The sequence below is a fragment of the Pezoporus wallicus genome, unplaced genomic scaffold, assembly GCF_028554395.1.
Source record: "Pezoporus wallicus isolate ANWC-B61680 ecotype Strahan unplaced genomic scaffold, APGP_CSIRO_Pwel_v1 contig_7339, whole genome shotgun sequence".
Classification (NCBI taxonomy): domain Eukaryota; kingdom Metazoa; phylum Chordata; class Aves; order Psittaciformes; family Psittacidae; genus Pezoporus; species Pezoporus wallicus.
Window position 1 is genome coordinate 799,812 of NW_026636333.1, and position 25,190 is coordinate 825,001.

At 49.1% G+C, this 25,190-nt stretch overlaps 1 protein-coding gene and 1 long non-coding RNA gene across 2 annotated transcripts in view; both read left to right on the top strand.

Annotated features, from left to right (window-relative positions):
• The first annotated feature begins 9,624 nt into the window (after nucleotides 1–9,624).
• LOC130594274 (uncharacterized) lies at nucleotides 9,625–12,255 on the top strand. The gene is made up of 4 exons (XR_008971041.1): nucleotides 9,625–9,747; nucleotides 10,098–10,144; nucleotides 11,662–11,723; nucleotides 12,013–12,255. It is a non-coding gene; the product is annotated as an uncharacterized LOC130594274 (long non-coding RNA).
• Nucleotides 12,256–14,940: 2,685 nt separating this feature from the next.
• Nucleotides 14,941–25,190, top strand: part of GALNT14 (polypeptide N-acetylgalactosaminyltransferase 14) — a 92,314-nt gene continuing 82,064 nt past the window's right edge. The window contains exon 1 of the mRNA XM_057400051.1: nucleotides 14,941–15,291. Coding sequence (XP_057256034.1) covers nucleotides 15,163–15,291 — 129 coding nt within the window. The 5' untranslated portion in view covers nucleotides 14,941–15,162. The remainder of the gene's footprint in view (nucleotides 15,292–25,190) is intronic.

Consider the following 25,190-nt stretch of genomic DNA (forward strand, 5'->3'; position numbering starts at 1 on the left):
AGGCCTTGCGCTTCAGCACACTCCAAAAAAGATGGTCCCTGGCACCCACGGGGATGGCCAGGGGGTTTTGTGTGAGTGTAGAGTGTTCACAGCAGGACTCTGTTGGATGTGAAGGGATGGAAACCTATCAGTCCCAACTGGGTTTGTTGCACAATGTGTGTAATCAGCTGAGCAAGAGTCATGTAAGGCTGGGAGTAGCTCTGCCACAGGCTGTGAGCAAAACTGTGGTGCAGGACACCCAGTTTCAAATTGCAGTTCATTAATAATGTTGTACATATTTTTTTTTCAAATCAGATTTTGTAGTTATTTACTTCACACCTCTTTAATGCAGAGCAATGTAATTGCAGGCAGATTATTTTGCTATTGATTACTTGATCCAGGAAAGAAACAGAATTCATCCATGCCATGAATCACTAAGCATTTGCAGCAATAAACTTTATTGAGCCATGTGACTTGCTGTTACAGAATTGTAAAGAATGCTTTACTGGAATGATCAGACCAAACTGTGTACAATTCAAACTGAATTATTTGGCTCGCAATAAAATGTTTTTGGCAAGGGCACCTACTCGGACACTGTGAGACTTTTATATTGCTATCAGAATAACGTTTTCTGGGCAATTCTGAAGATGTATTGCTCCTCATTTACAACGTGCATTGTGGAAAAAATGGTCTAAAAGGCTGCTGAAGGATGCATTTGTTTGTATCCACAGTGTTTATAGAGATGCTGAGCTTTGCAGTGGGTGGTATTGCTCTAGGAGAAATGAAAGAGAAGTGGGGCTGCAGCTTGAGACTAGTGTTGCTAATAAAGGTCGTTTTTGGAAAAGGCAGGTGCAAATAACAAGAACAGCAAATAATGGCTTGAATGAGAAGGGGAACTGGATGATGAAGTATACTGTAACAGTAAGACTGAGGTGAAATTGAAAGGAACTGATCAAACCTTTGCAAACAAAATGTTCAGCTAGAGCTTATTGCCACAAGATACACACACACACAACTGGAATTATTTCGTTTTTCCTGGATGGAGTTGGTGCACACGTTTAGTTTGCAGTCAGGGTACAGCAGGTGCCTGTCGGCTTCACTGCGTGCATTCTGCATGGTCAGGATTTCTGTCCAGATGGCAAGAAGACAGGCTCTACTCTCAAGCTTCACAGGATTCAAAAAGGGTCTAAGACTTAAAGGAATGACAAGCACGGCTGGAGTGCTCACGGCCTCAGGTAAGAGCTGTGTCAGAGACCTGACATCTGGCTTCAGGTAAAAAGGGAAGAGCTGTCCCCTGGGGACAAATTACCCCAAGATAAGTCATCCAAATCAAGATGATGGGGTTCTTGCCTTTGGACAGGTAGGGATGACCACCTTTGGAGAGATACCAACCTGGTCCAGGTTTCAGATGAGCATTTCTGCCTATCTGTATATTTCTTTCTGGGCAGTCAATTAAAATTTGAAGGTCTACGTACTGTTGAGACACTGAAGTATAGTTCTCTGTCTGAAGTCATATCTCTTCACCAATTTTACAGTGGGGCCAGCAAGACTCCTGCCTTCCCTAAGAGCACATTCCAGTTCTTTGCAGAGAGGTGTTACATTCATATAAGTGGCTACTGCACAAAGCAGTGTCAGGGCTGGCCAAGCTGTGCCAGTGGACTTTGACCATATTATGAGATTCTCCATGTAGAATGAATAATGTTGCTTTGTTTTTAATTATTAAGCAGTATGTGTGATCCTAACTCCATGACCCAGAAAAAGGACCTCTAAAGGGCAAGTTTTCATTGCACTGGAGCCCTAAAAATGAGGACTCTGAAGCTTTTGGAAGGAAAAGCCTGTTTCCCAGGGCAGGCAGCATCCAGAGGCTGGCCACTGAGCAGAGTGGGTGCAAGGTGTTGCAGTGGCACAGACCTTTGCACAGGGCAGCGATGGGAGTCAAGAGACAACATGGGAACATGGAGTTAAAACCACTGCCAAATCCAAGTGTCCACCAAAGAGTCCTTGCTCACCTCCTTTCTAGTCCTGCAACCCACCAGGAGGCTCAATTCAAATCAATGGAATTTCAAAATTTGGAGACCTGAAGTGTTTCTGTTTCCTTTGTGAACTTTTCAGGCCAATGTTTCAAGCTTTCTGCCCCAACACAGAGGCCTACGGACACTTTTTTCCCAGTGTTAGTCCTGCTGGCCTCTGGCTGAACACAACCCTGTGCTCCAATGAGGAAGAGTGAAAAGTTGGAGGTTCCCACAGGTATGATTTTTACATCTAGATTCAGAAAAGTTAAGGGAGAAAATCCCCTTTGTTATTAGTACAGTGCCACAGTGTTGAGGGGAGGAAGATCAGGTCCCCATGGTGTTGGCTGCTGTGTGACCTGCAAGCAGGACTTGAGGCTTGCCATCTACTTGGAAAAAGAAGTATTTCTTGCAGTGACCAGAAGGTTGAGGGCCTTTTTACAAGGGCCTGTAGGGATAAGGCAAGGGGAAATGGTTTTAAACTGACAGAGGGGAGATTTAGATGAGACACTAGGAAAAAAATCTTCCCTGTGAGGGTGCTGAGGCACTGGCACAGGTTGCCCAGAGAAGCTGTGGCTGTCCCATCCCTGGCAATGTTCAAGGCCAGGCTGGACGGGGCTTGGAGCAGCCTGGTCTAGCGGAAGGTGTCCCTGTGGCAGGGGGTTGAAATGGATGAGCTTTAAGGTCTTTTCCAACCCAAACTGTTGTGTGATTCTGCGGTGCCTGAGGGGAGCGATCTGTCTATGTTCAGCCTGGGGCTCTGTAGTCAAGACTTGACCCGGATCTCAGTCTCCTGAAGCCCGGTCCAGCAGCTCCTCTTTCCTTTGTGTACCAAAGCAATGCTGCTCTATAATCCCCATCCTGCTGTAAGCCAGGTTTTTCCCATAAGCCATGTTTCTTTCTCACTGTCATCCAGGAGCTTCAGTTATGATCCCATCCCGAGGTCAGCAATCACTGAGTAGTTCTTGTACACCTCACTATCTGCACGCAAGCCCCTGCACATACCCCTGCACCCTGTGTCACCTTCCTCAAGAATAGTTGCAATGCTGTGCTGAAAAAGAAGAGGGGAAAAAAGATGATCTTTTTTTCTCCCCTGCTAGGGGAGCAGCTCCTTGCAGAATGAAATGCTAACGAGTGCCTTTGCCTTTCCTTCCTGCTGTGTCTTACACTGGATTAGACCTGAAAAGCAGTATCACCAAGCTTGAAGTTCAATTTATCAGTGCAGTCAGGATTGATTTGTTACACTACCTATTCTGGGGAAATGAATGTCTCCATCGCACTCCCTTCCAATGCAGGCAGACCTTTGTTTTGCTCAGATCAGCCATGTAATGTAGGAAGCTGACATGTCACAGATAAAGGAAAAAACCTACAAAATCCTGACTAATTCTACCCAGCCTTGTGGTGCCAGAGACAGATGCCACTTGTAAAGCACCTGCCTGGTATTACAGTGGCTGCAGATACCAGGCAGAAGTGCTTTCTGCCTGAGCTTATCTCCAACTTTTGTTGAGGAAGAGGTGAGAAGTGCCATAGAAAATTATTCTTGGGTGAATGGGGCTTGGAGCAACCTGCTCTAGTGGAAGGTATCCCTGCCTGTAGCAGGGGCTTGGAGCTAGATGAGCTTTAAGGTCTCTTCCAGCACAAACCATTCTGTGATTCTATGAATTACATGTCGCCTTTATTACTATTAATGTTAGAGCTGGATGGTCAGGTTGGTCCTTGGAGCTCAAATTCGCTATAAGAGGCAGAAAGCAAAGTTGGGTTTTGTACGAAGTTTCAGCTGTTTTGTGAGATAAAGGCAATGGACTTGGCTACTGCTGCTGAGGAGGAACATTTTCCCTCATAACCTAACACAAGGGATCTCTATTAAGAAAGCATGCAATTAAAAAATCCAGTTTTCTCCTGAAGCCCATTTTGATGGAATATTTACTGTGAGCAAATGTGGGAATTATGTTTTCAGATTCAGAAGACCCATGATGTGGATTGCTATGGAGAGTCATATTTTAAAAAGACCCTTTTTTTTTCTAACAAGCCATGTTTGAATCTCATGGAGGGAAGGGTTAAAAGCTGAGCGCCCTGTGGAAACGTGGAGATCCTCATGCTCCTGCAAATGTAGCTATGAGAAGGGTGTCTATAGCTGGTGCTCATTAAGCAAGACGAAATGAAAGAGGTAGTTGCTCTAAAGTAGCTTTTTTTCCTCAGGAAGAAGCAGGATTTCTTTGTTATAAATACACTGCAGCTAGACATAAACCACTTATTGCTTGAAAGCAGCTCTGTGCTGCTGAAGAGCTGGAACTCATGAGTGAGAAATTGGGTCTTAAGCAGCTGGGTGCTTTCAGCCTGGATGCTAGCAGTGGCAATGATGGCTTTTTGCCTGAGCACTATCCCTCCCTTTCCACTGACCCTTTCAAACCCAGTCTCAGCTAGGAATACCACTCCAGAAACCAGGGCCATGCCTGCTCTGTAAGACTCTAGATCCAGCCCCCTGTGAGTGTGTTTCTCCTAAAAATGGAGATGATGCAGAGCTTTGGAGCATGCAGCGAGCACACCCCTTCCAACAACAGATCATTTTGGACAGAGTATCTTGAAGGGCTGCATGGCTTTAGGTATGAGATTTTATGTTGCCCCTTCTCTGTAACTTGGGTGTTTATTGTCACCTGTTGTGTTTCCTTTTAAAAGGAAAAAGAAAACAAAACCAACATCACACGCTCTTGCTACGTGCGCCTTAATCTTACACACATCTCAGAAGAGTCATAACCCCAGTCTTAAAATTGTCTCCTACTCTTAGGGCATGGGTGCACATGTACCACAAGATTAAACCTGAAGGGCCAAGGTTTTCTCTGCAATCCCCTGATCAACATTAGCTCCCTTTGTTTGAAGACGTTGTTGGCTGATGTCTGAAGTTGCACAGGACCTGGCTCATGTCGTATTACGTATCCCAGCACTGTGGTCTGACTGCATCCATGAGAATGGTGGGACAGACCACTGGAAGTCTTATTTTAAGTCGGATCCACGCTTGTCACAGACCCCTTTTCTGAAACCCAGGTGATGCCCGTGCTGAGCACATACGTTGTGGCCAACTTCTACCTACATTGTGCTGCCTGCCTTGTGGTGATAGTGGAGAAATGTGAGCCACGTGGTAAGATGCTTGTCCTTGGGGACTGTAGAGAACCATGACCCCTGGCCTCACAACACTCATTGGGCAAACACAGAAAACAGAAATAACCCTGAGCATCTCCAAAGTAGTTTGACCCGAAGGGCTCATGGGTTTTTAACAGCTGAGATGAGCACTACTGAGAGCTCAAATTACACTTCAGCCTGTTTTTTCTACCTGTGCAGGGCACAGCACAGATGCAAGCCTCGGGCACTTCACAGCCTCCATTGTCTGGATCAATGTTTTCCAATGTGCTCAAGTTTCTGAGAGTTTAAACCACTGAGTTTTGGACAGCTAACTATATCAAATGCAAAAAAAGAAATGGATGCTCTCTCCAACTAACACATAGATAGCTGAGCACATAAAGAATTTAGGGAATGAATTAACAGAAAAAAATATGCTGCAAGAATAACTTGCTGAGTCCAGTAGAAGGAACCCCTATTTCTACTATAGTCTGCTGGAGCCTTCTCTTCTCCAGGCTGAACAAGCCCAGTTCTCTCAGCCTGTCTCCAAAGCAAAGGTGCTCCAGCCCTCACAGCATCTTTGTGGCCTCCTCTGGACTTGCTTCAACAGGTCCGTATCTTTCCTGTGCTGAGGACCCCAGAGCTGAACACAGTACTTTAGAGATGGGGTCTCACCAGAGCGGACTAGAGGAAGGGAATTACTTCCCTTGACCACCTTTTGATGCAGCCCGGGATACACTTCCCACTCTAAGACTTGCCTCTAGTTAGCAGGTTTTCGAGGGCAAAGTCCAGTGAGAAAGTCTCCTGATTTTTGGTAAACCTGTTCTTCTAAGAGGCTGTTCTGGGTGCTGATGCCCTTCCCAGCATGGGCCCAGGAGCTGAGTTAGCTGTTCTGCAGGGGTGAGTGGCAGGGTGAAGGTGCTGCAGCATCAGCTAAAGTGCCTTTCTGCATTTTGTGTAAAGTCAGTGTTTCTCCTGTCCTGGATAACACTGGGCTTGGGATTGCTGCCATGAGGGTCGAGGTTGTCCTGATGTTAATAGGAGGTGATTGCAATGGGATTAATCCTTTCTGCACTGCCCAGGTGTCGGGATGAAAGTACCCCAGTGGTGAGCATGACGTGGGGTGACACAGACAGTGGGAGGTGGGCACACATTGTTTCCATAAGTGACCCAGCTCTTGGGAGCTGTAAGGCTATGCTAGCCTGCCCTGACATCCTATTGCCTCCCTGCTCTAGGCTGCTTCTGGACTACACAGGGCAGAGCCAACCGAGGACCTCGCCCCTCCTTGCATCCAGCACATGGAGGAAGAAAATGAAAGGATCCATTCTCCCAAGCCAGGCTTTTTGTACAGCTCTTCAAACCCAGAAACCACTCCTCTTTCTCCTGTCACTAGACTCAGCTTGCTGAAACAAAGATTAAAAGTCTGAATGCCTGTAAAGATACTTTAACGGCACCTAAAACAGTGTCCCTGGAGAAGATTAACTATCCACTGCGCTGAGGGGAGTCTAAGCTTTAGCAAAATGGACAGATAAGAAAAGCATAGCTAGTCCTGCAAAGATGAATTTGATAGAAGGTGGGCAGATCACAGTGAAGGCATGAGCCTTCTTTGAAGTGTTAGCTTTTACGTATAGCTGAGTTCTAGGTCTTTAGACAAGACTTAATCTTTTCTATAAACAAATAACACATTCATTTACATGAATAATCCACATTTCTTATGCAAATCATTTCCCTGCTGCTTTCCACTGAGAATAATATTTAGTATAATTACCACATTTATTTACTGAATCTATTTACAGAGGGTAGCTCCCTGTCCATGGATGCTCTTCACCAGAGAGGCCCAAAGAGCAACAGGGGAGCCCAAGCTGCCAGTCATGCGCTCCCTCTGCTTTCTATTTTTGTTCCCATAAAGCATTTTGGGACCGGTTGAGATGTCTTGGCAAGAGCAAAAGGATGTCAGCGTCCTGCCTCTGTCCCAGGGAGAGCACCTGCTGCTAATGGAAGGCAGCTCTCCCCTGCTCACTAGCCTGCTGTTTGAGCTGGAGCTAACTATAATGAGGTAAGGCACTTTGAATAATAACTTTCCTTTGGGTATAAGGCTATCTTAATTTTTTGTGTGTTTAAGTTGGTAATTGCCATAGAGTTTGAAAATCTTCCAGGTTTACCAGTCTTAATTACATTCTCATGCATATGCATCATCTGCTTGTGTGCTCATTACTGTGTGGAGATCAGAACCTGAAACGTTGGAGAACTTTCCTCCAACTATCTCCCATATGCACAATTCCCTGTGAAATACCTTTCCTGCATGGAATAGCCCAAGCTGTTTGGAGCACATCTTGCTGTCCAGATCACATTTTGCTCTGGTTAAAGCAAGATGTGTTTCTTTCCTCGCGTGCCTCTCCTGTGTTACTCCTACCTGGGATGTCCCTTTGCTCGTAGTACCAGCTACTGCAATGCTTGCTCAAGGGAAGTTATTATGGTGTCCTAATGGAAGATATTTGAACTTTCTAGGACCCTGATTGCCTCTTTACCTGCTCTGTTTGCATCTATTGATCGTTCTGGTTCAAGAAGGGCCTCTGGGACTAACAAATTCTAACAGGTTTGAATGCATTAATGAGGTGTTATGCAGGGAAGGAAGAGTAATGCTGTTGGGCTTCTAACTTGTTCTTGCTCAGTAACAGCAAAACAAATGTGTGCAATTAAACATTACTTTGTTTTCTAAACAGCAGCCTTGAAATTCTGTCCTGCTAGTGGGGAAATCTAGCTGCTGCTTTGCTTTCTGATCAACAACAGCAGAGATTTGGTGATGGGATGAGATGTTAATCTACCTGAGCACATGCGGGGTAGAATGTTGTTCCCTTGGAGATGAGCAGGATTTGCAGCTTGTGTTCTCATGTAGGAGATCACAGTGGATCCCATGGGAAGATCCACATGGAGCAAGCATAGACCTTGGCATTCTTCACCCTTTCTGCACAGAATAACTATTTGCTTTCACCTGTTTTTCAGGGGATGTAGGGTTAGTTGTTAGCCCCTTGGAGCTTTAGTTTTGAGAGCAAGAGATTGCCTGATCAAATATAGATCACCATGTCTTTATACTTCAAGTGTTGGATTGTGTTTGGAAGAAATGTCTATTCCTAGGCACTTCACCTAAATGATAGGATTGAGATCTTAAGAAGCTGGGGGAGTGTGGCTCACCCCCTTCAGGTTTTGGATCCCTCAGGAGAGGGGAGGGATGAACAGTCAAGAATTTTTCCTATGGAAAATTTTCCAGGAGGGAGAACAGGGTAAAACTTCTCATCCAGCTGTGAAAATGCTCCTTCCCACAAAACGTCTGGTGCAGTATTACATGTTGCCAGCTGTGTTAATAAATGCTTAGACCCCAGTTGGCATCAGGCCATACTTACATATCCCACAAGTAGAGATTTGGCTCTAAAGCCTGCTTAACACCTGCACACAAAAAGACAGAGGCAATAAAGGTGCTTTAAGGACAAAGCTTTATTTTGGCTAATGTGTTCTCTCACCCGTCACCTGACTTGTTCTTTATTCTGTTGAGTGTGACCTGTCCTAACCACAATTATGGGCTTGAACACATCCAGGGGACATATTCCTGCAGCTGGCCAGCGGGACTGATTTAGCATATGAAGAGTAACAGAAGGGTTTGGTCTGAATTCCAGCAGGTTTCTCCACTTCCTTAGCGACGGATGGGTGTGTGTGCACATGCATGCATGCACGTAGAGCGCATCTCCTTGGGAGGCAGCTGAGCAGCTCTGCTTCTCCTGTACAGAGATACAGCAGCACTGGGGTTCACTGGGTGCTGAGGCCTGTAGGGTGCCCAGGACCTTAGAGACTCAGGTGCTGCTGGTAAAGATCCATCTGTGCTATGTTTGCTGTCGGTCCTTTGCTGTGACTTGACCCATGAAGCTATCTGCTGCCTTTTGTCCCAAGTGCTCTGTTGTGGCCATTTGCAGTGGCTGCCACTGGTTGCTGATGCAGTGACCTGGAGCTAAAGAGCTTCCCCAGCCAAAATGCTCCAAACACATGGGATCAGCAGCCTTCATTTATCCATGGGCTTTTCCCAGAAAATGCCTGTGTTGGAAAGCATCAGGAGAGGCTATCAACCACCAGAGGCAGCTGGAGACAGGACCCAGAAGCCTTAACTCTATTGTGGCAATAAGATGCGTAAAAGCAGGGCTGGTCAAAAGCAAGCAGTGAACAGTACTGACGGTGGTCACAGTGGAAGAGCACTGCCCAAGGGATCTGTTCTTGTGTTCCCTAGTATGTCCTCTAGCCATATGCTTAAGTTAATGTGTCTCACTTCGTATCTCCCATTGCTCTGGCCGTTGTTCCCACACCTGCTTGTACTGGCACTGTTGGGTACCTGGAAATGCTGGGAGATAGCGAAAAGGCAGAATCTAATCCAGAAAAACCTGTGCTGCAGCAAATGGAGATGAAGGCTGGGGAGAAGGTGAATTAAACACAAGTGCAAGTGGGTGGCAGTTGCTAAAGATGAAAGATGTAATGCCTGTGATAGGCAACAATTCCTCCTGCCCTCACCCAGTCTGACTGTGGAGAAGTCTTTGTGTTTGTCCCAGTGGTGAGTGAGCTCAGCGCTGCTTCATCCATTGGTGCCACACCAGCTAGGCTGAAGGTGGGAGCCTGACTTCCAGGAGCTGCAGGCGAACATCTGGGTCTGTGCTGGTGCCCATCTACTGAAGGAACAGCTTGTCTTCCTGCAGCTGACTCGATGGGAACTTCAATTAACAAATGCTATTAAAGTGGCTCTCCTCTTTATTTTATTTTCTTATGCATAACATTTCCCATCAGCTTAAACCTTTAATTAACTGGAGATGTCATCATGGAAAGTTTGCTAGGGAACAACCCTTGCAGTTTAATTAAAAAGAAAACAAACCCTTTGCAGCTCCTGAAAAAGATCTGATTGCAACCCCAGAAGTGGCCACAATCCTGCAGGAATTCCTCCTTTTCCCTTTCTAATTGCAGCAGTAGGTGAGGAGCCGCAGAGTGATATCATCACCCAAACGGAGAAGGTGAGTGCTTCACAGTTTGACCCTCCAGTTTAGGCTGTAGATATAGGACAAGCTGCAGTTCTGTTACATCAGAGAGGGAAAGGAGAGAGACAACTATAAAGCTTTTCCATTTATTTTCTGTTCTAAGAACTTTAACTTAACAATTCTCGTGGTATTAGGCCAGAGCTGTCTCTAACATTTGTGGTCTTCTCTGAGGGCACACAGGGAGACATTGTTCAGCATAAGCACTGGTCTTTTTTTCTTTGTATCCCTTTTATAGCAGAGCTTGCCTGCCACAAACCTGCGGGATAATGTTCACGGTACCTTCAGCAGCTTTCATGGAAGCTGCTTTTTGAGAAGATGGGGTACTGATGGAGACGGCAGAGTGTCCTTGCTGCCACTGACGACCCTGAAGGCTGTGTGATGGTAGCTGTGGCTAGGAACCCCCAGCTCCGTACACTCTGGTACCCTTGCAGCGACATGCCATGGGGCCAAGTCATGGTGCTGACAAGTGCTGCAGAGCTAGGGAACCCCCATGGCAAAGCAACAATCTCCCCTTGCTCCTGTGCAAAGGACTTGCTGGCTTCTCCCCTCCTTCTGCCCACGCTGACTGGACTGGGAGCAGACCAAGCGACCCGAATGCTCCTTGAACAGCTGCAAATCCAAAAAGGGATTCTTGTTCCTGTGTTAAATATAAGCCTGGAAGAGTCACCGGTGTGACTGCATCCGAAGCACAGCTCCACTGCTAGACAAGAGGCGAGCGGCTCTGAGTCACTCCCTGGGAGCAGGCTGGGGCTGTCAGGATGGTGTCTGGGCCAGGGGCATGTGTTGGCTTGCTCTCCCCAAGGCCCTGCACCTGGGCTGGCACCTTAACAGCTGGGTGATGAGGCAGAGCTGGGCTTCTTGTGAAACATACCGATGCTCCGCACTTGCCAAAACAGCTATTTGGGAGCAGCTCGATGTGCTCTTCATCCCCTGCTGGCCCTGGCCTCAGCGTGGTTACATCCAGTAAATGCAGCACAGGATGGGGAGAGAAACTTCTGTATTAGCTTCCTTCTCAAGCCTGGAGCAGGGGCCACAAAGGTACCAGTGAATGAAATCCATCTGTCTATGTAACCACACATGACTCTGATGACCCTTTCAAACACTGGTCTCAGCTTTGCAAACAAGCATATCCCTTCTGTTGTATGTGCTATCACAAGCAGCACCTCTTTGTAGGGAAGGTACGCTGCCATAAGCAGCAGTGAGAGCTGAGCTGCCAAAACCCCTGCCTATACCAGACCCTCCCCTGGCAGAGAGGCCCCATGTCCTAAATGCCCCTTTTCAACCAGAGCTCAGTGTTGTTGCATCTGCCTGTGATGTTCAGCTGAGACCCCTCAGCAGCAGGGGGTAGATTTTGATCCTTCCCTTTGATCACTTCTTGAGTGTATCAATATAAGCCCCGTTCCAGCTTTCCCAGAACAAACAACAAACTTTGTGGTCCCTTGGGAAAAGAAATGTGTTTTTTTTCTCTGTGGATGTGTTTTCTCTCTTCTCAGATGTGAATCAAACCAAACCCAGGGGTATTCCTAAAGCAGAGCCCAGCTGGTTTGTAGACCTGGTGAGTGGAAACTCCCTTTATAGATGCTCCTCAAATAGCAAGGAGAGCTACTTTCCCCTACTGCCCTTTCCTTAAAGGCAGGACCTCAAAGGGCCATCCCCTGAGGCTGTAACTGTGAGAAGTCCCTCTTCCACTGAGAAAGGATGTCCTGGTTTTGCTCTCACGAAACAGTCGCTTTCATCAGCTTTGCAATGCTGATACCAACAAATGCTAAATATCCATTTCCTAGACTGTTTTTTTCTGTGTCTGGTTGTACTTCTGGCCTTAAATTTTTCTACCTTGGAAACAGGTAGTACGTTATGGACCCCACTTGTGAAGCATCTGAGACTGGCAGTTGAGAACTGAGAAAAATGGGGAAGATTTGGCTACATAATACAACAGAAGATAGGTTTTATTGCCACGGTTTTAATGGAATTGCAGTAGGATTTTTATACGAGTCTCTGAAAGTCTGTGACTTCAAATAACTCTGAACCTCCAGATTTGTACTCTCACCTTGTTCTTGTTTAAATAGATGTTACCGTCACCTGCTTGATATATTATCTGTCCCAGCACACAGTCAGGAGGAATATCCCTTCTTTTAGATCGTATGCATTGCTAGAGCTCAAAACATAAAAGCACAGAATAGTTTGGGCTGGAAGGCACCTTAAAGATCACCCAGATCCACAGGCAGGGATGCGTTCCAGTGGACCAGGTTGCCCCAAGCCCCTGAGGTCCAACCTGGCCTTGAACACTGCCAGGGATGGGGCAGCCACAGCTTCTCTGGGCGCCCTGTTCCAGCACCTCAGCACCCTCACAGGGAAGAATTTCATCCTAATGTCTCATCTAAATCTCCCCTCTGTCAGTTTAAAGTCATTCCCCCTTGTTCTGTCACTACAGGCCCTCGTACCCTTTCTTATAGGCCCCCTTTAGTCACTGGAAGCTGCTCTATTGTCCCTCTGCAGCCTTTCCTTCTCCAGGCTGAAGAACCTCTTGTTTCACCACAGGACCGCTGCACAGAGCAGCCAAGGGCTCCATCAGTCCCGGGGTCCTACAGTGTCGCCCCTCGCTGATGTACCAGCAGTGCCAGCGGGGAGGAGCCCGGCCTTTGCCCGTTGTCTGCGACGGGCACAGCAGGCTGTTCATCACAGCGCCGAGCCTTGCCAATAAAGCTTTCTCTCAGCAGAGGGAGTTGTTTCTCAAGGTAATAAGATAGCGTTATCTGATTGCATTTTTGTCAGGTATCTCCTATTTATTACCTCACCTGTAATCTAATTTGTAATGTATTTCCCTGATATTTTCTATATTTCTCCCCTGTATTTTTTAATAACTTCCGCTGAAAGCTTGATCTACAAAAAAAGACAAGGTTTTTAATCCAGCTTTGAATGATAACACCTCCCCAGGTGCCCTTATCTGGAAAAGCTCTCCTAGCACAGAGAGAGGTCTGGTTGGAAAAGCTCAGCACCCTCTGCAAACGTGCTAGGGCAACACTATGTTACAGTGCTGAGAGCACTTCATCCCAGCCAGGAAAGCACCAGCAGCTACTTTCTACCTGTGATAAGAATGGCCAGAAAGCCATTCCTGCTCCAAAGGGGCTAGATGGATGTACATGAGAGGCAATAACCAGGCTGTGTCAATAGCTGGGGTGGGCACAAGGTTAAAACAACAGCTACAAGCCCGGTGAAAAGCCACTGCTGATGTGCCTCAGCTGCTCAGGTGCTTCTCCTTAGCTTTCAGCAGGAAGCATGGAGCAACAGTTTGGGGAATAGAAAAACACCTGCATCCAGCTGCAGGTGACTCCTAGGCTGGGCAGAGACCTCTCGGGATAGCAGAGCTGAGCACGGTGGTCCTTCTACCTGGAGCACGGACGGAGGAGGGTTCATTGGGGTGACAAGTGACGCACATCATGGGAAGTAAGTGGCATTTTCAGGCTGGGGTGGATTTCCCACACAATGTGGGGCTGATGGCTCACCAGGGCGTGAGTTCCTTCCCACCCGGTTAGTTCTGCTTCTTCACGGCTCTGCTGCTGCAGTTGTAGTAAAACAAAGTTCAGCCTAAGCCTGCCTCCTGGACCTGGAATTCATCATTCTGGTAAAGACATTTCAGAGTCAGATGCCCTTAAAACAGAAAGAAATGCCCCTTCTTGTGGATGCTAATGAAATTTTTATCTGGGCATCTCTGTGTGAATGTTGGGCCTGAGAGGCATGGATGATGTTGGGGGAGAAGGGCTTACTGAGCCCTGGAAATAAATCAGAGGAGGACAGAGGATGAAGATGGCAAATGATAAATTAGCAAGTGACAGAAAACAACTGCAGGAAATAATAAAACCAGGAGGAGTGTGTGGGAAATGCATGGAAGAGGTTGTTTACAACATGTGCATCGGACTTTCCAGCATTTGACATCTTATCTCTGTTTCATTCCATATGTTACTTTATGCATGGATTCCTGTTTTTATGGGGTTTGTTCTATACTTTTTGTACTAACATGAATGACTCACATCTGCTCCAATACTTAATTTATCCTCTAATGTCTTCTGCATGGGGTTGCTCAGCTTGTGCAATAGTTGTCAGTGGCAGGATTGGAAAAGCAGTGAGTGAGGCAGGTGAGCAGGGACAGCTCGGTGAACGCAGCTCCTTGCTGGAGTCTCGCTCTTGGTTTTATTTTCCTCTCCTAGCAATGTCTGTAATTCCCACTTTGGCTGCCACGGGGCTGTGTGCGGAGCCAACAAGGATCACCCCACAGGACAGGGATGATGGCTGAGGGCTGTTCCTGCAGGACCACAGCCCGGCACCGAGCTGCTGCCAGCATACCAACAGCATGATGATTATGATTTTATTTTTTAAGTGCTCTTGACAGCTCCGGAGGCTCACATCTTCTCTTCCAAATCCAGTAATTAAATTCCACCTACCTGAATTCCCCCTGCTGCTTCAATTGGATAAATTAATCTTCCCATCATGTCTGAGCCTCCTCTGTGTGCTGTTGAGCGCTGGCTTCCCCTTGCCCCGGGATGGGGACGGGGACCGGGACCGACTTCGCAGAGGCGCGGTGGGGGGGGGGGGAAGTGGCCTGGACCCAAGCACTGTGAAAGGGGGTCAAGAGACGGGTGTCCCGGTTATCCCCCCGCACGCCAGAGCGCTCCGTGTCCCCGAGAGGCTGCTTCCAGCGGGCAGGGCAGCAGCACGGCCCCGCACCTTCCGCCGGGGGGGGGCCTGCCCGGCTCGGCTCCCTGCGCACAGCACCTACCTTCGGCGAGCGGCTCCAGCCCCCCTCCTCCCGGCGCCTCCTTCTCCTCCTCCTCTTCCTCCTCCCCTCCCCTGCAGAGCATGCACAGCCCGGGACTCGCATCGCCGGCTCCGAGGCGGGCAGGCGAGACCCCGCTCCTCTCTTAGCCCCGCTGCCTGGAGGCTCCCACCGCCCTTCATCCCCCTTCTCAACCGGACTTTTCCCCCCGCTCCCCAGGGTGATGAGGCGGCCGACGCGGCGGCTGGCGCTGTCTCTGCTGGGGGTGCTCTGGCTCGCCGCCCTCCTCCTCTTCTTCTTCGGGGCGAGGAGGAAGTTGGAGGCGGCGGGAGCCGAGGAGCGCACGCCGGAGGTAAGGAAGGGGCCGGGGCCATCCCGTTGGGATGCAGCCGGCGGGCAGGGCACGCAGCAGCTGCCCGGGGAAGAAGTTCCCGGCGGTTTTCGGGACCCCCGCCCCGTAGCGCTGCCCTTAAAGTTTTGCACCGGCTCTGTGCCCGGGGGGGGGGGGTTCGGGCACTTTCCTTACCCCCTCCCGGTCGCGGCGCCCTCTCCTCCGCGCAGCCTCTGGCAGGGACAGCCCCATCTGCTCCCCTTCCTCTCCCCGTCCCTCGTTCAGCGGGGGCCGCAGCCGTCGGGGTTCCCCGAGGCTCGGGGACCGGTCCTCTGCCCCGCCGCCAACTCTGAGCATCCCTCGCTTCGGGCCTTAGGTCCCTGGAGGCGGGAGACCGGCGCGTGTTTTATGTCCCCCATAGGGGACAGGCGACTGCTTTCCGCTGTGGGTCACGCAGTGCTTCCGAGCCCCCCCCCCCAAAAGAAGGGCTCCAACAATCCTGTCGCGGAGAGGGGAGCAGATGGAGAACGTTCGGGTGCTCCGTGGAGAGCTGCAGGGCAGGAGGAGTGCTGCCTTGTGGGTCTCAGCCTGTGTGGAAGAAAGGGTACATTTGCCATCGCGTTGTTTGTGTGTCATGTTTGGGTCCAGGGGGTACCAGCATAGGGCAGATGTAAGGAGCATCCCACTCAACACAGAGTGAAACGGAGGAGTTTTGCTGCCCAGCCGCTGCGAAAAGCAGGGGAGCTGCAAGCAGCTCCTCTGGAGCAAGGTCCCGTGTCCTCTCCTCTCTAACAAGCTTAGCTGAGGGTTAACTTTCCTGAGGACATGGGTTGGATGCTGCTCTTAGTTATACAGTTGTAAATCTTGAATATTAATGGGGGTTAAAGCCCAGGTCGTGAAAATCTGCTGACATTAAGGGTTAGATGATCTCCAGAGCTCCCTTCCAACCCTAATGATTCTGTGGTTCAGTGTTATTGTGGCAGAGGAAGACTGTGAGCACTCAGCCCTTTTTTGCACCAGTGACACACAGCTGAGCCTTTGGCCTGTGACATAAGGCAACAGTATGTGTTGGGCAGGTCTTTGGAGAGCCTCATGTATGTGTCACCTCTGCAACTGAATTAATGATTTGGGGGGGGGGGAAGTCAGAGCTCATAAAGCTTGCTTTGATTTTTTCATCCTGAGGAATTATTGGTTTTCCATGTTTCTTAACTAAAAATGATGGAGGAGGTATTTCTCAGGCTTTCAGAAACCTTTCAATCCTAGCAAAGGGGAATGAATCTATGCAATTTCAGGCCTGAAAATAAATAATTATAGATGCATTTATTTATTTATTTAAGCAGGGGGAGGCAATAACTCACTGGAAACGGAGTTGTTAAACAAGTGCTTTCTTAACCATAATGATGCTTCGGTGTTAGTAGGTTTCTGCCAGAACTGTGTGCTTAAGAATTGCAGAATGAGACCTGCCCTGTTTGATGAGAGCTCCTGTGCTCTCCTTGAAATGAACTTTGCTTCTCCCTTCGCATCAGCTGGAGCTGAATTGCTGCCCATTTTAACTCCCCCCTCCTATGCGAGGCTCATCTGTTAGGGTCCGGGCTGCGCTCCCACAGCTGGCAAAGCAAACTTCTCCCATCATGCAGGCTCAGGCCCCCAAGTTTCGAAGCTGCAACTGCCAAGTTGCCGTAACTCCAGCAATCTGACTGCAAAAATCACCTCTCCTTCATTTCCTCTGAATTTTCCATCAAAACAGTTGTGTCCCCTGGAGATCCATAGAGTGCAGAGTCTTTTTATTTTTCTTCTTCTATTTAATGCATTACATTTTTTGGCTTTGGAAATTGCTTTTGAGCAGTGTGAATTAAGGCCAGGCTGGACAGGACTTTGAGCAACCTGCTCTAGCGGAAGGTGTCCCTGCCTGTGGCAGGGGTTGGAACTGGATGAGTTTTAAGGTCCATTCCAACCCAAACCAGTCTGTGTATTATAAGCTGGTTGTGAGCGTGCGAAGGTGGTATCACTTTGGTTAACCCTTCTGGATGGGTGCAGAGCTGTTGTGGGTACCAGAGGCTGGGATGCTGCAGCCTGGAGAGAAGCCTGGCGATGCATTCCTGTGGACTGGCTGCCATTGGTGAAAACTCAAGCAGTTAGAGTTTGTCCTCCCAGGTTCCTTGAGAAAGGAGCGGAGGTAGCAGGTTTCTAACAGCAGTGCAAACTTTGTAATGCAGCAGCGGTGAAGAAATGGAACAAATCCACATCAACTTTCCTGGCAGTGTTTTCTGATGTGTTTGCTTCTACCTCCCCCCTCTCCTTTCTGCCTTCTCTCTGTCAAGCATTATTTCTGCAGCCATATGTGTACCATATATCACCCCTCGTGTGGATTTAACCTTTAGACCCTCCTAGTTAGGCTCCAGCTGGTAATGCCTCCTCCTGCCCGCGCTGTGTCCTGGCAGGGCTCACGGCACGTGTCTGATGCTGGAAAGCAGCGGTGCCCGAGCTCGTGTTGGTGGCTTGCCAAGGGCAGGCAGCATTGCTGCTGCTCACAGGGCTGCCACCCTTGGCTGTGCAGAGGGGTTGCCCATCCACCACTGTTATTTTGGTCTGTGCCTTCCTCTCCCTTTAATCCCAAACCCTGCACCAGGTCCGGTGCTCAGCAAGGTTTGGGATGCTTTTTCCTATAGCTGGAGAGCCCTGGGTTGGGGTTAGCGAGGTCTCTGAGGAGTAGGTCCTTGGTGTGAGGGGTCCTGCCTACCCCTGAAGCACGCTGTGGCTTGGTCTCTTGCGCCCTGGCGCAGGCGGGTGTCTGGGACAGGTCCGACAGCAGTAGCTGAGCTCTCCCAAGCTGCTCGTGCCCACGAGGCAGGCGCAGCTGTCTACTGTAATTAAACTGGCTTCACCTCCCTCCCCTTCTTTTTATCCTGTTTTCCCCTCTAATCCCATATCTGTGCATCTCTCACCATTGCGCCGTGGCTGGCAGGCTTGGAGGACCCTTTTCTTGACAGCCCTTGCTCTCCTCAATCCCTGTCACTCCCTTTCCCTCCTCCTCCTCCCCACCCCTGCTGCTGGCGTATGTGCCGGGGCAGCTGGAGCAGGCTGAGGCTGAGTTTTAGGGTGTGTGATTCCCTCCTGGCGTGGGGTGTAGTAACCTTGCAGGGCTGGTAGAGCATGGAAGCAGATCATCACCGTTTAGCACTATGAAGCTGTTCCTGGGACAGCTTCCCCAGTCCATCCAGTGCTGTTATTGCTGCCATCACTTGGAGTTTGGCTGTCTTTATTTTCCCTTTTCCAAAGGGCAGATCAAGTCCTATTAGAGCAGGAGGAAAACCTGCCCTTGCCCTTTGCCTGCCCTTTATAAAGTCCTGTAAATTGGCAGAGAAGAGGAGCTGTAGCAGCGTGCGTGCCGCTGCCTGGGTGTGTTGCCCTCGTGGCTGGCTCGGTGCCCGGTTAGCAGCCATGGGCTCAGCCTGCAGCAGAATCGGGTCTGATGGATGAGGGTGTAAGGTCCGTGGGGCTGGTCGGGGTTACGGATCAGCTGGGACTCATCCATGCCTCCTGCTCTCCCTGCCTTTTGGTGGAGGGTTTTGAGATACTTTGCAAGCTTTAATTATTTCCAGGCTGTGTCCCTGCCTGCAGTTTTCCGGCTGGATAAACTGGGACCCGGGGAGGTTAATTGAACTTTGTATCCTTCAGGTTCTCCTTAACTCCAGAGGAATTGGAGTCACTCAACCCTCTTGGAAAATCAGGCTGTCAGTGACCCACCTGAAGTCACACAGGGAGGCAGCGCTAGGGCTTGGTACGTGCTCCGGTAATCTGGGTTTACGGTATCACAATGCTACCTGGCTTCTCCCCTGCTTCCCTCTGATGCAGCCCTTTGCTTTGCTTTGGGAAAGAGGGGGGAACAGGACATCTAAATTAATAACTTAATTACATTAAGAAATAATGAGGGGAACTGATACACAGGATTAATTACAAGCGAATTCCCAAATTGATTTGTGAGGAGTACGTGTGGCTGTCTCTGCCGCGATGCTTCGCTTGTGTGCCAGCTCCCCCAGCTTGTGCTGGAGGAGGTGACAGCCCCTGGGTCATCTCCTCTCCTTCACCTGGTGAATCCATGTCAGACCCAAGTGGGGGAGCAGTGAGGGGCTGGCAGGGGGTCTGGGCTCTGGCACCTGGGACCAGCAGCGTGTGCAGGAGGAGTGGGAAGATGCTTTATGTTGGGTTTGGGGTTTTTGTTTCTCTTCATTTCCATGAATGGCTAAAGCACAGCTGACAGCCTCTGGAGGGAAAGCGGGGCCATCGTGGGCTGCATTGCAGGAGAAAAGCTCCAGAGGAAAGGTTCCTTTTATCGAAAGAAGTGACCTGATAAGCTTGGCTCATGTGAGTGTTTACAGTGCAACAACCCCTTTCCAAGTGTGTGCAAATGCAGCTGGGGATGGCTCCTGGGAGATGACGGGAGGCTCAGCACCCTCACTGCCTGCTCGGAGTGCTCTGAGGTGCTCAGCATCCTGCAGGATCGGGCCTTGATGCAGAGGGACGCTTGCCAGCTTTGCACTTGTGTGCCTCGCACCAGCCTGCGCTTCCTTCTGCATCATCGCCGGCTAGAAAGCCTCGGCACCTGGAGCTCAGCTGACAGTCTCCAGATATTAAATTCCTGACAGTTTTATAGCAGCAGAGCCACTTAACAGATTAAAATAACTGTGTATCCTGCACAAATTCATATCTTGACAATTAAGGGAGTGAAGTGGCGAAGCTGTCAGGAACAAAAAGGCAGAATGTTTAATGCTGGGAAGGCTCATGTTGGCTGGGGGCTTGGGTAGGTCCAGGGTGGGAGAGAAGAGGAAACTTCTGTCACGGGTGAAAGCCCATCCTAATATTGCTAGGTGCTAACCCAGGCTTTCTAGGATGTCCGAAGCTTTGTTGCAGGAGGTGAGGTGGAATCCAACTGCTCTCTCCTGCTGGTGTATTTAGTGATGGGTATGGAAATAGAAAACCATGGCCAAGCCATCCTTCTCTGTGGGACCAGATGGGACAGGTCTGACACTTCTCAAGTGCTTGCATGCCTTCTGGTGGGCTTGGGCAAGGGTTTTTCCCAGCACAGCCATCGATACCTGTGTCATCTTGGAGCAGGAGCGAGGTGAGAAGCCCTGCCAAAGTCAGTACCCAATAATGTTCCCGCTAAACAAGCAGCGGCCAGATGGTGAGCATACTGCCTTGTACATCTTGTTTGATGAATCTACCCACTGCACGTCAAGGTGCTGCTCTCTGAGGTACCTGTGACACCATAAACAGTCGATGAGAACCCCGTTAATTTGCCACTGGTAATTACAACGAATGGGGTTTGCTCCTGTTACATTCTGATGGAGCTCTGTGCTGCAGCTGTGACTGGTGGGGGCATAAATGTTGATTGAACAAGACCCATTTGCTTTGCGAAAAGGTGAGCATTGGGATGCCCAGGTGCCTTTCCTAGCTTGGTGCTTTAAAGACGTTATTGGGGAAGGAGGGAGAGGATGCAGGGTTTCTGCTGCTTTGCAGGTAAGGTGTTGAGTAAATTTCTATGCAGCCTGGTGTGTGTCTCGTTGACAAGAGGTGTTGAGCACCAGAAGACAAATACTGTGCCCTGGAAGGACAGAAAGAGCTGTAAGAGTCCCGCTGCTGTGGGACCAAAGGGGTGTCAGAGGTGGTGATGCCCCTGGGATGAGCTGGGCTCAGGGGTGTTGTGGTCTCTCTTGCAATCCACTTCTCCTGTCAAGATCCTTGTGCGCTGCCGGTGGGATCTCTCTGGGCTGCAGCATCCCCTGCCTGCTGGTGTGGCGTGGCGTGGCAGCGTCCCCTTGGTGGGTGACAGGGGAGCCCTTATGCCTGCAGCTGGGCTTGTAGGAGTGCTCAGCTCTGGCTTGTGGCCCTGAGCCCTTGGTGACCCTTGGAGTTGGCTTGACAAGGAAAGTCCTGCTTTGGAGCTGGGAGGTCTCTGAAACCAGCTCTGTGTCTGGATACCGAGGTGTAATAGACATGGCATGTATGTTATAAGTGTCTCCACACTTTCCAAAGATGTTAACTCTCAGGAAAGATGATATTTTCTTTATTTATCTTTTTGTTACCTCAGATACGTACAGAAGTGGATTATTTACTCAAAAACCCAGGCGGTTTTCTCCTCCTCTCTTTCTTTGATAAGACTACACCATCCTGAGTTATTTTAATGGTCTCATGGCCCTGGTCCTGTCTTGGCTGGGTTTACTTCCTCTTGCTCTGCTGAGACTGTGGCTCTGCAGCATGATCCCTGCCTCCCCATGGGTAGGGGTGCTTGGCACACGGGATGGCTGCAGAATAAGAGCTGAAGACGGGAACACTGTGTAGGTCTGTGGAGCATCTTATGACAGTGAAACTGGGGTTTTACTTTTCCTTCTGCAGCTGAGAGGTCTGTTGAAGGTGCAGAGGCCAGGGCACGCTCTGCTGAACTGCTGTGGTTTAGGAGGTGCTGGCTGAGCACAGGCACTGGAAGAGCAGCATTGGTAGAGGCAGCCTTGCAAATAGAACCATCCTATAATCCCATGTAAGTGCAGGTGTGGTGCCACTGTCCCAGGCTGGTAAATCCCTGGGTTTGAACAGGGGTGCTGTAAGGCAAGGGCTGGGTCAGTGGATGTGTGCATCCAGCGTGTGCAGCCCATGGGATGCAGGTTCATTCCTTCTGGGTGTGTTTGCCTGTGCTCGAGGCTCTTTGCCAGTGGGAAAAGCAAGCTTGGGAGAAGCTGTGGGAATGCAAAAGCAACCTCCTGCAGCTGGGAGAGAGAGACACAGTTATAAGTGTTCTCTTCTGCGAGGGCAGCCCAGCATTTGGTGCAATAAAACCAATTACAGCGAGTGTATCTGCAGAGAAAGCAAAAGTAGAATCTGTTTAAGAAAGACGTTCGCGTGAAGGGGTAATTATGTGTAGCCTAACGACAAAGGGTGCAGCGGATTGACTATTAATTGGAGTAGTGCGAGTGGGAGATTGCTAGCGTTAGCTGTGTGTTTCTTGCTGGCTTCCTCCTGTTTAAAGAAGGAAGGGGTGAGGAGCAGATGATATAAGGAGGGGTTTGCTCTCAATCCACTTTCCCATGCAATGAAAAAGCCATTTCCCCCTTCCTTTCTCTCGCAGTGAATTGTTCAGATTTTGCCAGCTACATTTAAGCACAGTTGCTTACTAAGCTGCAATTAAATTGATTTCCCACCCTTTTTCCCCTTTCTGGTTCCAAAATCTCAGCAGGAGTCAGCGTTATGGGAAGAGTGTGCCAAAGAGGAGATCTTGGGCCCCATCTTCTGCTTGTCTACATCGGTATTGCTCTGCTCTTCCTGTGTCTTTCCATAGGAGCAGGGGAAGTTGGGCTGCCTAGATATAGGCTTTCCTGTATAGCCACTGCTGTGATGGGGAGGGCAGCCATAGGTTTGGCTGTATCAGTCTACAGGGAACCTTGGAAGTTACCTGCTGTGGGATGGATGTTGGTTATCCTGGGCGGCCTGTGGCACAGGGATGCTGGGTGGAGGAGGAGGAGGAGGATGATGATTTCTCATCCTTAACATGTGCCTTCAGTAAAATGATCAGTGGTGAGAGGTTCAGCTGGAGTTCACCGCTTTGATTGTGGAGGCGGCATTAGTAGGGCTAATAGTTTGCCTTCAATCCTGCTATTTGGAAGCTCCTTATGAGCCTTAATTAACCCTTACTACAGCCCGGAGGGGGTGAGGTGAAGGGACAATGTACTGGTTTCACTTCTCCATGGGAGCACATGCTGCGTTGGAGACTGTGCTCAGCCAGAAGGGTTGCAGAGGCCTTGGTGGTGGCACTGGTGGGGCTGGAGGGGGGCCTTGTATCCCCTGCCAAACCCTGCCTTGCCCCATATAGGCAGAAATTAGTGATGATTTACTGCAAAACAGCTCGAGCTCTGGCTTTGTGTTATTATTTGGAGGAGCAAGTGAGCTAATGATTGCATCTTGTCTCGGAAGGGACTGCAGGAAGTTCATTGCCAGAAGAGAATTGATTCAGAAGCAAAACAGGTTCATTTTCTGATCGGGCTGAAAGACAAAAGAAAGATGGATCATTATTTTTCTTCTTTTTCTTTAATTTCATTTCTCTCCCCTCTGTCTCAAGTGTGACTGAGGGTTCTAGCCTTTCCCTCTTTGGTTTTCTACTGAAAGTGCCAACAATAAAACTGATTGGAAAGCGATACGAGGAGAACAGAGTTCGTGCGGTGCAAAACCAAACGAGCTATGAAATCACCTCCTATTCTCTAAACATTATTCTCAGAGCCAAGGAAATTGAGACAGATTATTCTTTTTATTTTGAAGCCACTGAAGGAATAAGTCCAAAGGATGTAATTTGGCCCAAGCAAGGAGAGCGAGGCTGCTTTGTCCTGGCATTCTAAATAGCTTTGCCTGCATTTAGACACACACCATTTCCTCTTGAAGGACCACTGTCGGCATCCGCTGGTTACAAGCACACCTCATAACACATTATGGAAGTACACGGCTTGCAAATAAGACAAGAATATGTTCAGTGGTGAGGACCTTGGTTTCAGCCTCCCCAGGCTGAGGGAGGTTGGTTTCATTCCTTTCTTATGCATTGAGATTTCAGTGGCTTGGTTTGGGAAAGACAGAGAAAAGATGGGAGGGAGGAGTTTCAGGTGCGAGCAGGCTCATTTTCAATGGCTTAGGTCAGTTCTTTTCATGAAACGTTGGTTTTCATTGATTTATTTATTTTTTAAAAGCCTTTTATTTTTTCCTCTGAGTGAGGGCAATCTGCTCTACCCAATGGGTCGGTTCAGGGTCTTTCAGGATGGAATAATATCCTGGGATCTGCCTCAGGGGATGTTTGGGATGCAGCCCCTTTGCACTTCAACCTCTCCCATCAAAAATATGAAACTTGGGATCTGGTTGAAGAAAGCAGGTGGTTTTTCCAGTGGGAAGACGTACTGGGGCTTCTGGAGCTGGTGTTTAGGAGGTGGGAGGGAAGCTGTTGTGTCTCACGGTCCTGCCATTTGGCAGCAACAGAGCTAGATGGGGAGGGAGTGGGGAAGAGCTGTGGCGTTTATAATGCCCATTGCATTTTCCTGGCATGATAATATGGTGTCATTTGGAGAGAGAGAGACTCAAATGTGTTAACCAGCCTTCTGCTCCTGCCACTGGGATCAAAACGGATGAATATCCATATAATGCTCAGAGTTAAACTGTGTACGGCATGTAGGCTGCATATGGTGTGCTCCTTGCACAGGGAGATCTCTGGTTAGGTCTCTAAAGAACAAAAAAGACCAACCACCGTGCATCCCTTGGGCATGGGTGCTAATCCCCGTGGTGCCCCAGTGGTCTGATGGCCATGGTGCATGAGGAGCTGGGTTTTGGGGTGGAGAAGACAGCAAATGTTGCCTGGGGCCAGTCAGCACCAGCACTCCCTGCTGCACTACCATGGCATGGAGCAAGGGACGGATGGATGGATAAATGGATGGCCAGATTACTGTGGTTGTGTAATGGCACATGTCTCATCAGGAAGCTGTTGGTAGTGTTTCTACTGTGGGGTTGAAATTTCGGGAAACAAGGAGGAAAACCAATTTTCCTTTTTTTCTTTCAGTTTTGACATTTTTTTACCATAATGTTAACTACCCACAAAAACACTGTTCTGGGTGTTCAAAGACCAGGACAGAGATCTTGGTGTGTGCTGCTGTGCCCATCGCCACTTCAGTTTAGTCCCTTGAAATGGGTGTAGTTTGAATCCTTGCTGATGTGGTGATGTACAGGAGTACCCACCCAGCATGCTGCATGGCATTTGCTCCCTCTTGAAGCAACTTTTGTTTCATCCCTTACCTCTTCTTGCTGACCCCATAGCCCATGGATGGAGGATGTTGTGCACATATAGACTTCTCTGTAGTGCTTGATGTTTGAGCAGCCAAGGGCTTTGCAGCAGTAAT